The sequence below is a fragment of the Mustela putorius genome, unplaced genomic scaffold (assembly GCF_011764305.1).
Source record: "Mustela putorius furo isolate JIRA1106 unplaced genomic scaffold, ASM1176430v1.1 tig00000580_pilon_pilon_pilon, whole genome shotgun sequence".
Lineage (NCBI taxonomy): Eukaryota > Metazoa > Chordata > Mammalia > Carnivora > Mustelidae > Mustela > Mustela putorius.
Window position 1 is genome coordinate 3,783,826 of NW_025421423.1, and position 14,067 is coordinate 3,797,892.

Consider the following 14,067-nt stretch of genomic DNA (forward strand, 5'->3'; position numbering starts at 1 on the left):
TTGAAAATAGTGTCTGGCATGTAACAAGTGCCCTATAAATACTGTTCGCATGGAAATGAATAAGGCTTGGAGCTGGGATGTCTCTAGTGGGACCACAGAACCAGGTTTTCATTCTCTGGACACCCGCACATACTCTTGCTGGGAGAATCTCCTCCGCGGGTCCTCCCCGTTATTTGCCAACTCTTCATCCTGTTTACTTCTAACTGCTAACAGAATCGACATGATCTGAAGTGCTCCTGTTTAGTCACGTGTGTGTTTACTAGCTGCCCCCAACTAGCCGGTGGGCGCCATGAGCTCAGTGGCCATGGCTCCCGTGCTTACTTCTCTCTAGCCAGTGGAAGATGTGGGCAGGGGTGCTGGCTGGGCAGTGTGTGTGTGTGTGTGTGGACGGGGGGTGTCTCTGGGACGTGGCTTTGTCCTGGAGAAGCTGGCAGTCCAGTGAGGGCCGGGGCAGGGAGGCCCACAGCAGAGCCGAACAGCACGCTAAGTGTCCCGACAGAGGAGTGTCAGGAAGCCAGTCCCAGGAGTGGGGAGGAGCAGGAGCTTAAATTTGGTGGAGCCAGAGAACTCAGAGACACATCCCTGGAGAGATAACCCAGGGCCCTGGAACTGAGGTTCATCTGCTTGTCAGAGAACATTCTGGAAGGGGAAACAGCATGGGCAAAAGCCTGAAATCATGACACAGAGCAAGGGCTACGACTCGAATCCTGAGATGTTCAGAGCCTCCAGAGTGTCCAGAGCAAGGGAAGGTGTCCAAGGTCGATGGGGAGTGGGGGGGGGGACAGACCACAAAGGTCTTTGATCGCTTCGCCCTCAAGCAGAGACTTTCTCTCTCACTGAGGGTCCTGGAAAAAAAACATCCCCTTGAAGGACAGTTTAGGACAGCCCACCGCCTGGCACACTGTTCGGCCACCACGCTGTGTCTGACAGAGGCAGGTCGGAGAGAAATCAACCCGCTGCCTGGTGCTATTTGGTGGGAGAACGGCAATAAGCCGACAGGGCTGCGGGTCGACGAATCAAAGGGTTCCGCTGCCATGGCAACAGAATGACAAGGCAACCCTAAAAATAAGAGGAGGAAAAGAGGAGCAGGCCAGAAAAGGTTCACAGAGACATCTCAGCCGATACCTGGAGGGAAACCGAGCTGGAGGGTCTGGGCCGAGAGCCAGGGAGTTGGTCCTCCTCCAGGCCCCACCTTGGAAAGTCTGGATGTCCCTGAGCAGGAACGCCCCCTCCCCAGACTCCGTCTCCTCATCTGTGTATGCAGTGAGGCATTTCCGGGGCCCCTCTCCCCGCTCCTCCATTTGAGACCCCTTGCTCTGGAAGGTCGCACACGGCGTAGGTTTCTCCGCATAAGCCACAGAGAGCCTCGGTACTTATTTCAGAAAGGATGGGAAGAAAGGTATGGACGGTCAGCAGCAGCGAACTGTGGCTTACTCTAATCCGACTGCACAAGGTTGATCTTCTTTAAAGGGTCCAGAGGACCGGCTTCCCGGGTCCCCTTCCTGAGTCTCCTGACTCGGGCTGACACCAGCCCTGCAGCCCCTCCATGCCACAGCCAGAGCGTGGGGGAACTCCGGAGCGTACTTGGCCTCCACCTTAACCTTGAGTGGAGGACAGGTCCGGCCTCGGTCCTTCTGCCCAGCTCCGGGTCTTCTGGCCGGCTCTGCCTAACTCGCTTTCTCATCCCGGATATCCTGGGTCCTCAGTCTGGCCGCTGCTAACGGCTAGCCCGAGCCCTCGCCTGCCTAAAGTGAAAGCGCTTCCCTGCCTTGCCCACTGCATAGATCTGTGCCTGTGGCCAGGGTCGGCAAGAGCCCCTAAGAACCGCAGAGCCCCGTGTGTGTGCTGAAGGGTGAGGAGGGTAGCATAGCGTGTGAGAGGATAGTTAGTGGTGTTGCTGCTAACCTGCTAGGTAGCCTTGGGTAACTTTGATAATGTCTTAGGGCCTCTGTTTCCTAGTCACTAAAATGGGGCTAAGGGTAGCATGCGGGCCACAGTTACTGGGAGGCTTCAGTGAGTTCGTGCACGAAGCTGGCTATCACCGTCACTGCGGTCGCCATCATTGCCATCAGGGCTTGGGATCAGCAACCCCCCAGCTCTCCCGAGCCTAGAAGCCCAGTCAGCCACGGTGGTTCTTCCTCCTGTTGACATGCTGTCTGGATTTCCAACTCCTGGCAGTGTATGGAAACCCCCCGGGGTGGAGTGGGGCGGGGGCAGGATGGCTCCTTTGCAAACTGTATACCATGAGTGGTGACCAGGCATCTCCTCCCCTCTGGAAGCAGCCCCAGGGACCTCCTGCCCCCTTGACCCACGGTTACAGCTCGAGTCTGGGCCCTCCTCCTCACCAGTACGGGTCGTGCCTGTCAGAAGTTCTGCTTCCTCCCAAAGTGAGGCGGGAGGCATGAGACAGAGATCCCGGCCCTAACGGAGTATAGTACGTCTGCGTGGGCAGGGAACGGCATTCTCTGCCTGGGCTCTGGCTTCCTGACTTCTCACTACGCTGAGTAAACCCTCTATCCGCTCCCCTGCAAACTAAGCTGGGCATCTTATTTGCTAGAAAACCATCTTGTCTGGAAGGGTAAAAACCTGTCTCCAGGGCATAAAACGACCATTTCCACATTAGTTTAAGAATCTGAACACTACAGTCCATAAGAAGATTTCTCTAATAATGCAGAGTCTGATTCTCTCGGTAGAATTTGCTACACCGTAAGATCAGGACGCATGGCACACGCCATCCAAGCCCAGCCGTCTCCTACAAAGGCAAGGTTAATTGTCCTAAGAGCAAGGCAACAAAACCACAACTTCCAAAGGGTCTTGGACTTCCCTACTCTGGAGCATCCTGGGAAGACCAGAGTGAGTAGAGGGCATGGCTGAACACAAGACTGTTAAAACATATAATTTCAGGTACTTCTATGTAAGGGTCTTTATTTTAACACAACTCCTCACTTTGAAAATCTCATAGTAACCAGAAGGAGCTATCAGAATGTTTACTCCCGAGTACCATTCCTTAGGGAACTTGCTTTAAAGAGGTTGAAACGCAATGTCATTTCTGGACGGATGGATCCTATTAATAGGGGCTTTGACAACGTGCAGAGAACATACTCATTTAAATAATCCAACATTTCTTATTTCTGCATATATTAATATCACTAGACAATCCTTTCACCTTGTTTCCCCCAGGAATGAAGACTTTCTATCTGGCCTGTCTGGAATGTGTGTCAAATGGAAGGAAATCAGACTAAATGAGGAGTTTCTGATGGGGAATGTGGGTCCACGTGGTGCTGTGAAGACTCCCCTGGAACGACCTTGATTTCTTCTTAAGCAGCGCACCTGGGCCGGTCGGGGCGATGTGCTGCCTGTCCCTCCCAGGGTGTCTGGGAGCAGCATCCCCGCAGGCACCCCTCCTGCCACCATGGGCACTTACCTCCATGCTGTACCTCTCCACCGTCCTCCTCAGGGGGTCCACAGCCTGCCAGCAAATCAGGATACACAGGTCGATCAGCAGCATGCCCCCAACAATCACCAGCAGCTTCTGGTCCTTGATGATCTGCAGGGAGGGCAGGGCCAGAAGGCAGCAGATGTGAGAGAGGTTCCCCACCAGCTGAGGGGCGGGCTCAGGGGTTTTAGAACCCCCCGAGACTCTCTATTACCTGCAGGATAAATCCAGCCAGACTCCTTTGCTTGGCATTCAAGGCCTTGCATGAGCTGGGCTCGACCACGCCCAAGACACACTTATTTAGGTTTGAGGACTCCTAGTTTCTGGATCTGTTGTGACTATCAGCGCCCCACCCCCAACTCCTACCCCCAGACCTTCTAGGTGCTGGTTCTCTTTGAGACATTCTCTTCTATCTGTTTGGCAAACTCCTAATGATCCTTGAAGGCCCAGATCTATGGTTACTTCCTCCACGAAGTCCCCTCTAACTCCCACAGCAGAATTAAGTACTCCTATAGCATGTTGATCACATACTTAGCCAGAGAAGTCACAGTTACTGCTATTAGGAGAACACAGAGAAGAATAGCTAATGTTTAGTGAGCACATACTCTGTGCCTGCCTCTAGGCTGATGAATGGGTTACACATATTATCTCTAATAAAGGCAGATGCTACTATTATTCCCACTTAAAAAAAGAGATTTATTTATTTTAGACACACACACACACAGAATACGAGTGAAGAGGGCAGGAGGAGAAAGAAGATCTCAACTAGACTCCACACTGAGTGTGGGAGCCCGACACGGGGCTTGAACTCATGACCCCGAGATTATGACGTGAGCCAGAACCAAGAGTCAAATGCTCAACTGACTGAGCCACCCAGGCACCCCTAATAATTCCCATTTTATGGATGAAGACACCGAGGTTTGTGAGGGACTAAGGAACTTGCTCAGCGTCATACAGCTCAGAAGATGGGAAGTCCAGATTTGAACCAAGCTCTGCCTTTCTCCAAAGTCCACACCCTCAGACACTCGAGGGCCAACCAGATGCTGTAGTGACCAGATGCTGTATTTTCTTATTCCATCCTCTTCAGGAAACTGGGGACCCCCTGACAGAAGGGAAGTCGATTTTACTTTTTTGTGCATCCGCAGTAGGGCCTGGCAAGCAGTAGGCACTTAAAAGTTTGACGGATTTGGGGCGCCTGGGTGGCTCACTAGGTTAAGCCTCTGCCTTTGCTCAGGTCATGATCTCAGGGTCCTGGGATAGAGCCCCACATCAGGCTCTTTGTTCGGCTCTCTCTGCCTGCCTCTCTGCCTACTTGTGCTCTCTCTCTCTCTGTCAAATAAATAAATAAATATCTTTAAAAAAAAAGTTTGATGGATCTAATTGAGGTAGGAAAATTTTAAAAAAACAATCTAATTCCCATCCCTTTTTGCCACCGGGGATGTCTTAATTACACGGTGGAACTCCCACCCCACTGTAGGTCTGTTTTGATGGGGACTGGCCCAGGGACAAATGTTACCAGCTCTGAAGATAACCTGTATTTCATTCATTGCACGGTTATGTGCCCCCTCCCCCAACAGCTAATGTAATGAAGTCGTTCTGGAAGACCCTTTAGAAAAACAAACCAAACTGAGGCAGAAGCTTAAGAAATATCACCAGGTCTGGCTTTTAATGATGAGAGCCATTTTAAAAAGAGAAACAAACTCAAGAGGCCTCTGCATTGCTGAATTGTAAAAGAACAGGGAAGTGTCGCTGAGTTCCTGCCAAAGAGATCAAATCCACCAAAACTGCTTTATGTGGGGGCTGGGCACTGGCAAAGCAGCCTCTTTGAGATTTTCCAGAAGAACCCAGGGAACCACCGAGGCTCTGCAGAAATCCTGTTTAACCCTTGCTCTCTGGGGAATTAGGCAAACCCCTGCTAGCCTTGAGAAAGCAGGGCAAAAGAAAGACATGTCCGAGGAGCTTAGAACACAGAGGACATGCTGCAAGTCACCTCCTTTCTTAATGCTCACCCAGGGCTGCTTGAGCCCCAGGCACATGCCCATGCTGTGCCTGACCCTGGAAGGTCCTTCTCCCGACCTCCTGCTGGCACCCCCCTAATCTGACTTCAACACTGAGCCGGAGCAGCTGCTCCGCTAGGATCCCAGGCGTACCCTGCCCAGGGCACAGGCTGCAGCCATGTTCTGGTCAGAATAGGGCAGGGACCAACTAGTCTCCCTCCTGTGCCCCGGCGCGTCGGGCAGAGGCTGGCTCTCAGACCTTCCCAGGGAATTTTTGCGGGAATGAGGGAATGAGCCTCAGGAAGAAGCCAGGAGGAAGTGGCATCATTAAGTACAGGAGTGATGGGGAGCCCTCTGCCGCATGGAAGGGTAGAGCCGAGGCGGGAGTCTCCGACAGGAGGCCAGGTAGGAGCTGACGTAGGTGAGCAGGGAGGAGGCTTGATTCAGAGCAGTGACTATTGTGATGGTCAGGAAGATTCCGGGGCTGTAAATATCAGGCAGGTGGAGTTGCTGGCTTCAGCCTCTGAGTCCTCTCTCCCTCACCAAACCTCTCCCATCAGCAAGGGCCAGCACCTTCAGATACCCTGAGACAAAAGTTCTATGACTTTTCACAGCCTGCCTTCCAGGAGGCAGTGACTTTGAACGTGCTCAACACTGATTATGTAGGTGCACACTGATGTCATTACCCTGAGCTCTCTCTTTGAAACCAGGAGGTTACCAGTGCTCAATTCTCAGTGGGAGCAAAGGCATACACTAATAATGATTAAGCTCAGGTTCTAGAATAAGATTTGACTGTGAATCTTACTAGTGAGCTGTGTGGCCATGGGTAAGTTTCCTAACTCCTCTGAGCCAGTTTCCTCATCTACAAAATGCTCGCAATAACCACATAAACTGTCTTAGATTACCAAAGTCTGGCTTATTACAACTGGTCAATGGTTGTCAGCTATTATTATTAAATGTCATTTTCCACTGTTTTCTAGAGCAGGGGTCAGCAAATTATGGATTTGGCCCACTGCTTGTTTTTGTAAATAAAGTTTTATTGGAACACAGCCATACACATTCATTGATGTATTTGTCTATGACTGCTTTCATTCTCCAACTGCAGAGTTTAGTGGTTGCAACAGCAACTCTATGACCTGCAAAGTCCATATTTGGCTGTTTTTTTACAGAAAAAGTTGTCTGATTCCTGGTTTATTTATTTCTTCAAGAGACTTTAGATATTTTGACTGATTCAGACTGGTCTTCTGCTAGGACTGACTCACTGCCTGGTTTCAGGGATGCTATTCCAGGGGACTACAAAGTAAATTGTGCCCCTGGAATTGTGCAGTGTGTATCACTCAGACGACTGGTGCTCTCTGGTGAAGTTGCCAAAAGCTCTCTCTTGGCATTTTATTGAAGTTGAGCCCCCATGAAGGTCCGAGATGATGTCCCCATGGTTCTCTCTGCAAAAGTACCACGTCATATGGGAACCTGCCTTTTTGTTTTAATTAAAAAAAATTTAAAGTAATCTCTACAACCAACATGGGGTTCAAATTCACTACCCTGAGATCAAGAGTCTCCTGCTCCACTGACTGAGCCAACCAGGCACCCCTGTAGTGAACTTGCTGTGTCCTCCAAAAAATCTGCAAAAAATAAAAAAAAGATCTCATCTCTGCTTTTGTCTCAAGGCCTCAATTTGGTCCTATTAAGAGGCAGAATGAAGACTGTAGTAAGTCTTCCAATTCAAGATTTTATAATTGAGCTTTAGAAAAAAAACCAGTAACAAGCCATAAAAACACCAGATTTGGAAGCATGAAGTCACCGTATGTCAGTATGTCCTTTAATAGGCTTCTTTTCCTTTAATGTCTTTAAAAATGTGGCCATATGGGGTAAAGCTTGTGTATGAGTGTTTGGGAGGGCATGCCATTGTGGGTGGGGGGAGGAAGAGGCACAATCAAGGGAAGGACAAAGAGGATAAAGACTGTGAAAACAGTGTATACTGCATTCACAAACTTATGTAAATCTAGTAAACATGTCAGTAAAAAAATGAAAGGACCCATCTTAAAAAAAAAAAAAAGCCTAAACTTAAAAAAATAATAATGAAACAAGACAACAACAATAAAAAACAACCTTGGTTCTATAAATGGTTGGAATCATGGAGAGTTCAATCCCAGTTTTGACCTGCAGTTGCTGCAGCCCTTTTAAGACAATCTGGTTCCTGGACTTGAGCTTTTGCTCCATATAAGGTATAAATTTCTCTTCTACACCTTTAATCTCATCTTATTTGTTGATAAGGGATGCTTGGCGGCAGCACTGCAAACCTGTTCTGGAATAACTAGAAAGCGAACAAAAAGTTTCTCCCCCTGGAATGGTGTGTTCATCTGGCCTTAGTCTTTTTTGTACCAGACAAAACTGGTGATCAGATCCTGTACTCCAAGCCCCTGGCAGTTTCTCAGACAAGCCCCTTTCCAGGGCACTTGGCCCACCATCAGCCTGAATTCCGTTGGCTCGGCCGCCCAGGGATGGAACCAGTCGCCTTGCTCTGGCCCCCCAGCAGGTGAGACCACCCCTCAGCCCTGCCCCCCACAGAGCTCTCAGACAACTGAACTCCCCAAGTCTTCCCTGACATGTTTTGTCAATTGTTGCCAGACAATTGGAGTGTTCTTGCTCAGCGATCCATGAGTAATGGAAAATAAGGGCTGGTCTTCATTACAGACGACAATATGGATGAATCACATATTGACACAAAGGAATCAACACTGTGATTCTTCGAAGCCAGGATGGAGTTGTCATAAATGGCAGAGTAATTCTAACCACAATCACCATGCAGGAGGGGCCCCAGAAGTCACTTGGTCCCTTGGGGCCTTCTCAAACTTTGGCTTGCATCGGCATGGCTAGGGGAGCTGGGGAGAGAAGGCAGGACCCTGGGCTTCAATCCAGGAACCTGATTCTTAGAGTTGGGGTGGGGCTTGAGAATCTGTATTTCTCCTTTTCTCTTCTTCCTTCCTTCTTTCTTTTAATGATTTTATTTATTTATTTGACAGAGAGAGAGAGAGCGAGAGAGCGCGCAAGCACAAGCAGGAGGAGCGGCAGGAAGAGGGAGGAGGAGCTCCTGCTGAGCAGGGAGCCTGATTTGGGTCTCGATCTCAGGACCCTGAGATCATACCTGAGCCAAAGGCAGATGCTTAGCCAACTGAGCTGCCCAGACGCCCCTCTGCATTTCTTTTTAAGAGTAAGCTCCATGCCCAGCATGGAACCCAACGTGGGGCCCCAACTTATGTCTGTGAGATCAAGACCTGAGCTGAGATCAAGAGTAGGAGGCTCAACTGACTGAGCCAGCCATGCAGCCCAAGAATCTGCATTTCTAACAAGCTCCCAGGTGATGCATATCGTGTTGCTGGACCAGCCCACACTCTGAGTAGCCTTGATCTAGACCCGAGGTCTTCCACTGTGGCTGTATATTAATATCACCTGGGAAAGTCATAAAACCTCCTGATGCTCAATTCTAGGCCTAGAGACGTGGTTTCAACTGGCTTGGGTTGGAAAACTTCTGGGCGTTTTCAAAAGCTCCCATTTGAATGAAATGTGCAGTCAGGATAGATGAAAGGGAGTTGTCACAAGTGCTGAGGTTATGAAGGAGGGCCCTTCAGGTGAGCACAGGCAGTGTGGGTGGCAGAGACAGACTCTTTCCTCCCTCTAAAAGCAGCCTGCAGTTTCCCTAAGGTGGTCCAGGTAGGGGCCAGGGGACAGAACAAAGAGGACTGTCCTCCCTCACCCAGACAGCAGCTCCTAAAGCAGCTCTGGCAGATGGAGGGCTGATGAGTGAGTGGTGCCACTGGGGACCACACAGAACCACAGTCCAGGAGACAGTATCATTTCAATATGGCCCCATCTTACAGATAAGGAAACTGAGACCCTGACAGAGGATAACATCTGCTCAAAGACCCACAGCAGGTCCACTGCTCTGGGGGCAGAACAAGAGGGGCCGCTGCTGTAGTGGGATCAGCCTGCACCCCTCCAGTTTTTGTGGGCGAAGGGTGCACGCATGTTTCCAGTGCATCAGATGTGGGCCGGGGTAGATGGAGAGCTGTGTGGCCCTGTCCAAGACTTGCCAGAGGGGTGAGGTGAGCCCAGGAGTCGGGGAACCAACATGTGGCCTCTCTGAAGAGTAATGCATCCATGACAAGGACACCGCAGGAGGGAACATCCTGGTCCTGGGGCTTTGAAAAATCCACCAAAGCCTCCTGGGAGAGTCTAAGGGGTCTGCTTAACCAGGCCTAGCAAGCACCATGCTAGCTCCTTCCAAGCTCCAACTCCAGAGGGTTCAGAGACCTTGGGAAGGAGATGACAGGGAAACCGCTCAGGCTGGCAAAGGAGAGAAGCGGCCCAGCACACCCCCTTTCCCAGGCCAGGTGGCAGGCATGGCAGACCTGAGTCGGGGGAAGCTGTGCCTTTGAAGGCAGTTTTGAAATTCTGATTATTATGATGGACTCCACATGTTAGCTGCTGACCGGAGGGCCTTCAAAGTCAGGAGACTTGCCTTTTTCTGTAGAAGTGAGGGAAGAACTGTTCCACCAGAAGAGTTAAAACAACAGCAGGGGGAGGGGAGAGAATTTCTCTAGGACTACATCCTAAGAGCCAAGCCGAGTCAACATGCTAGTTGCACGTAACCACGTGGTTGGCGAATGTTCTCCACCCACAGGGAGGCCGAGCTCCTGTCCTCTAAGGGTCTCGGTGAAAATCGAAGCATTACATTTGGTCTGTGTCCTGTTTCACAGGCTCCTCACTGCCCACAAGGTGAAGTTCAGATTCCCTACCATGGCTAGTCTCGCACCCTGTCCCTGCAAACACCATGTCCTGGTTCTGGGAACATACACACCCCCTCCCCAGGGCACCATGAATGCAGTTCCCTCTTCAGGCCTCTGCTAGCTAACGCCCCCCCCCCACTCACCTTCTGGGTCTCAGCATCTGGGTCACTTCCTACAGGAAGCCTTCCCTGAGTGCTTGTACCCCCGTTGCCCCTAGACATCCCCAGCCAGTCCTTATTGCCATATGTTGTAAATGCTTTGTTAGCTGTTTGATCTCCCTTGGAGGCTGAAGGTGGTGGGGATGGGCATTGTGTGTAGCTTGAATCCCCAGCGAATAGCCCAGTGCTAAGCACACCGTAGGCGTCTAATTATATTTGCTAAGTAAAGGCTAAGGAAACGTCGCAAACATCTTGGAATGGGAGCGATTACCTTCTTCTTCATTTTCACATTTTTGAAGATGGCGTGGACCCTCCATGTCTTTGCAAACATTGCCCCAAAGGCGGTTGTGTAGCCCACGGTGAGAATCCAGGTCCTAACCTAGAGGTCGTGAGAAAACAGAGACGTTAATATCTCCTAGGTGGACCAACCTCACCATTTATGAGAACATCAGTAGGGGGTTGTAGGTGATGGGGACAGATGCTCTGTTTTACACAGTGTGGAGTTCTACAATCATCAAGGGTCCTTCAATCACGTCTCAATCTGACAGACATTTAGTTCTGTCAGCCACTCCCTAGACCCAGGACACTGGACATAGGTACCTGTGAACTTCCAATTCTGCCTCCCATGGGCCCACAACCCAGAGGGAACCAGTCCCAGACAGAGGCACAGAGGCTCTCAGGACCATGGAGGGATCACTAAGTGGCGACAGACCAGCCTTCTGGTTTCTCCTCACTCTTTCCCCTCCTTCCTTAGAGCCTTCTATGTGATTCAAAGGGAGGAGACACACCTGAGGAGGTGAATATAATCGCCCACTTCCTGTCTCCTCACCCGAGTGAGTAGGTGAGCAGATGGCCCCAGGAACCTCTTCTATGGGACCCCCAGCTCCCAGGTTGTGGGTGCCGGGGAACGGGGGGGGCACTGAGCCACAGGAGCTGAGACCAAGCAGGACCCCCAGCCTGCCACGGCCCATCTCCAGGGCTCAGCAAACCCATGACTCTGGCGGAGCTGGGCAGGACTCAGCCAGAGGTGGCCCCAGGGACACCTCGTCGGCAGCCACAGACAGGTCAGCTCCAAGCCATGGCAGAGGCTGTTCAGCTGGGGAGGAAGGCTGGAGGAGAAGTGCCATGAGCTTCCTGCTCCCACTAGGGGCCTGTCTCCTCGGGCCTTTGGAGAGAAGCAAATGTTGCCTGGGTCCTACCATCTAGCCCCATCTGTCATGGTCGCTGTGTGGTTCCCGCTGTACTGTAAAACCCCAGAGTCTGGATACACAGCACCAGGCCAGCCTGGCCCCTGAGCCCATCCTTGGACCTAAGGTTTCTGCTCAGGACTAAGGCCCTATCTGGCTTTCACCATGATTAAATGTCTCCTGATCACCAGCCCTGGGCTGGTGACTGTCAGGCTGGACCCCTGTGGGCTGGGATGGCTGCCACCATCTGTTAGGTCATGGGGGCATCCTGGATGCGGATTCCCTACCTGCACTGCCATCAGGGCCAGCCCCCACCCTCTCCAGATTCTGCCCTCACCTGCTGACCTGGACACTCTCCCAAACTGAGGAGACTCGCCCAGCTCCAGGCTGCGTGGCGCTGAGTCCTAGGGCCTCCCGCTCACTGGGGTGAGAAAACCATGTGGCTGTGAACTTCTGTTCTGGGCTTTGGTCTTTGCTCTGCTCTCCCTCAGCTCTGCGGCGCTAAGTTCACTTGGAAAAATCCCCACCTGTCCCAGCTGAACCCAGCCAGAAGGTGAATGGTATAGGAAAAAGAGGGAGATACCCACACAGGTGGGGCCCTTCGTGTCCAGAGGAATCGGACACAGCAGGTGTGCCTGACCACAGCAGGCCCTTCCAGCCCAGGGTGCCTCAGCCTGTGTAGGAAGTTTCCAGAAATGCTCCCAGCTGAATTCTTGCGTGGAGAACCTTCACTCTGCCCTTCTAGCAACTTAGTTCTCTAGCCTCCAGTTTGCAGAGGCAGAACATGTCCCCTTTCCATTTGATCTGTGGAAGCGGGACCTGGCTGAGAAGGTGGCGAGGCTGGGCCCCTGAGGAAGGACAACAGCATCATCAGTTCCGAGCGACTGCTCAGAAACCCGGACGTGCCAGGTCTGAATGCGGACAGCGGGACAGGTGGACGTCACATTTTCCTTCCGTTCTTTCTTTCTTTCTTTCTTTCTTTCTTTTTTTTTTTTTTAAGATTTCAAAAGTGAGGCTAAATTACACAGGCAAGAATGAATCACAGTATTTTGGAGAAGGGATCGGAGGGCCCCATTATTACCCACATTATAATCTAATAACGCGAGGCAAGTGAACAGAACAGGCGCGGGAGGAATAATAATGCCCAGTTATTGGGAATTTAGACCTGAGCTTAATCAGTGACCAGATCACAAATCCCTAGTCCATCAGAGTTGCATAGGACCTTACAGATCGCTCATTCATTCATTCATTCATTCACTCATTCATCTGTTTGCTCGATAAGTGTTATTAGGCGCGAGACTAAGTTTACAAAGATAAAAACAACAAATAAAACAACAACAAAACAGACTTTTTTGTAGCCACCAGTTGAGTGAGAAAAGCACTTAGCAGATGAAGAAGCTCAGAGACTCAGCGCATTTAAGACATTTCTCTGAACGACAGCACATAGCCACAGAGCTGCCTGGAACCCAACACCTTGTGCACCTCCCCAGAGCTCCCTGCCCCTGCTGCCTCCTCAGATAAAGGTTCCTACTTCGAAGCTGGTTCATCCACACCCTGGGGTCAGCTGTCAAAGGGACAGGACACACGATGGCGGGGTAGGTGGGGACAGCTGATAGCCCGAGAACTTTCTCCTGGGCCATCTCTGCACAGTCTCAGTGCTAACGGGTTGGCAGGACTGGTAAGACAATGGCCTCCAAGTGTTTTGACCATATTCTCCTATCAGAAAAATAACTTGAAACAGGATCATAAGGCCAACGTGGATATTTGAAGAAGGAGGGTGGGGATGAAATTGTCTCATTTGATTTTTATGTGGCCGACAGAGCTCTCTGATCTTGGGTAGAAGTGTCACTCCTTAGTGTTCTTGGAGTTGACTTGTTTTCTTTGAAGTAATCATTTTTGGGCCACTTGCCTGTTTCTGTAAGGCTAAGTTCATTAAGACTCAGTACTATAGGGGCACCTGGGTGGCTCAGTGGGATAAGCCTCTGCCTTCAGCTCAGGTCATGATCTCAGAGTCCTGGGATTGAGCCCAGCATCGGGCTCTCCGCTCAGCAGGGAGCCTGCTTCCTTCTCTCTCTCTGCCTGCCTCTCTGCCTACTTGTGATCTCTCTGTCAAATAAATAAAATCTTTAAAAAAAAAAAGACTCGATACTATAAATTAGGTACACCTCAATAATACAAATCTAACCTGGAATCTGGAAATAGTGACATGTTGCCGTAAGTGGAAAGCGAAGAATGGCTGAGGGGGGCTGGGTGGGAAAGGGTTAACGGACCAGGATCCCGACCCTGTCCACAGAAGGGCCTGCTGGGCAGACTGACCCTCGGCCGGTGTCTGGGAACTTGGGTTTGGGGACAGTTCCTGCTGTTCCCTCAGTGATAAGAGTGACTCTAGGCCTGAGCTGTTTGGGCCAACACCGTGGTTTACGTTGCAAGCCTGCTTTCCTTTCGGGACCCTTGAATTTGGGTACATAATGAGCAAGGAGGCCCTGGTGACCTGCCCCCAAC

General features: G+C 50.9%; 1 protein-coding gene and 1 long non-coding RNA gene across 2 annotated transcripts in view; one reads left to right on the forward strand and one right to left on the reverse strand.

Moving 5' to 3' along the window:
• LOC123392469 overlaps window positions 1-3,431 on the forward strand; it is a 28,349-nt gene extending 24,918 nt beyond the window's left edge. The window contains exon 3 of the long non-coding RNA XR_006607186.1: window positions 3,181-3,431. This is a non-coding gene — a long non-coding RNA (uncharacterized LOC123392469). The remainder of the gene's footprint in view (window positions 1-3,180) is intronic.
• The window catches only part of GABBR2 (gamma-aminobutyric acid type B receptor subunit 2), a 339,969-nt gene that overhangs the window by 49,858 nt on the left and 276,044 nt on the right, over window positions 1-14,067 (reverse strand). Inside the window, exons 12-13 of the mRNA XM_004747687.3 lie at window positions 10,650-10,757; window positions 3,425-3,547 (exon numbers count right to left, since the gene is read on the reverse strand). Of these exons, the coding sequence (XP_004747744.2) occupies window positions 3,425-3,547; window positions 10,650-10,757 (231 nt within the window). The remainder of the gene's footprint in view (window positions 1-3,424; window positions 3,548-10,649; window positions 10,758-14,067) is intronic.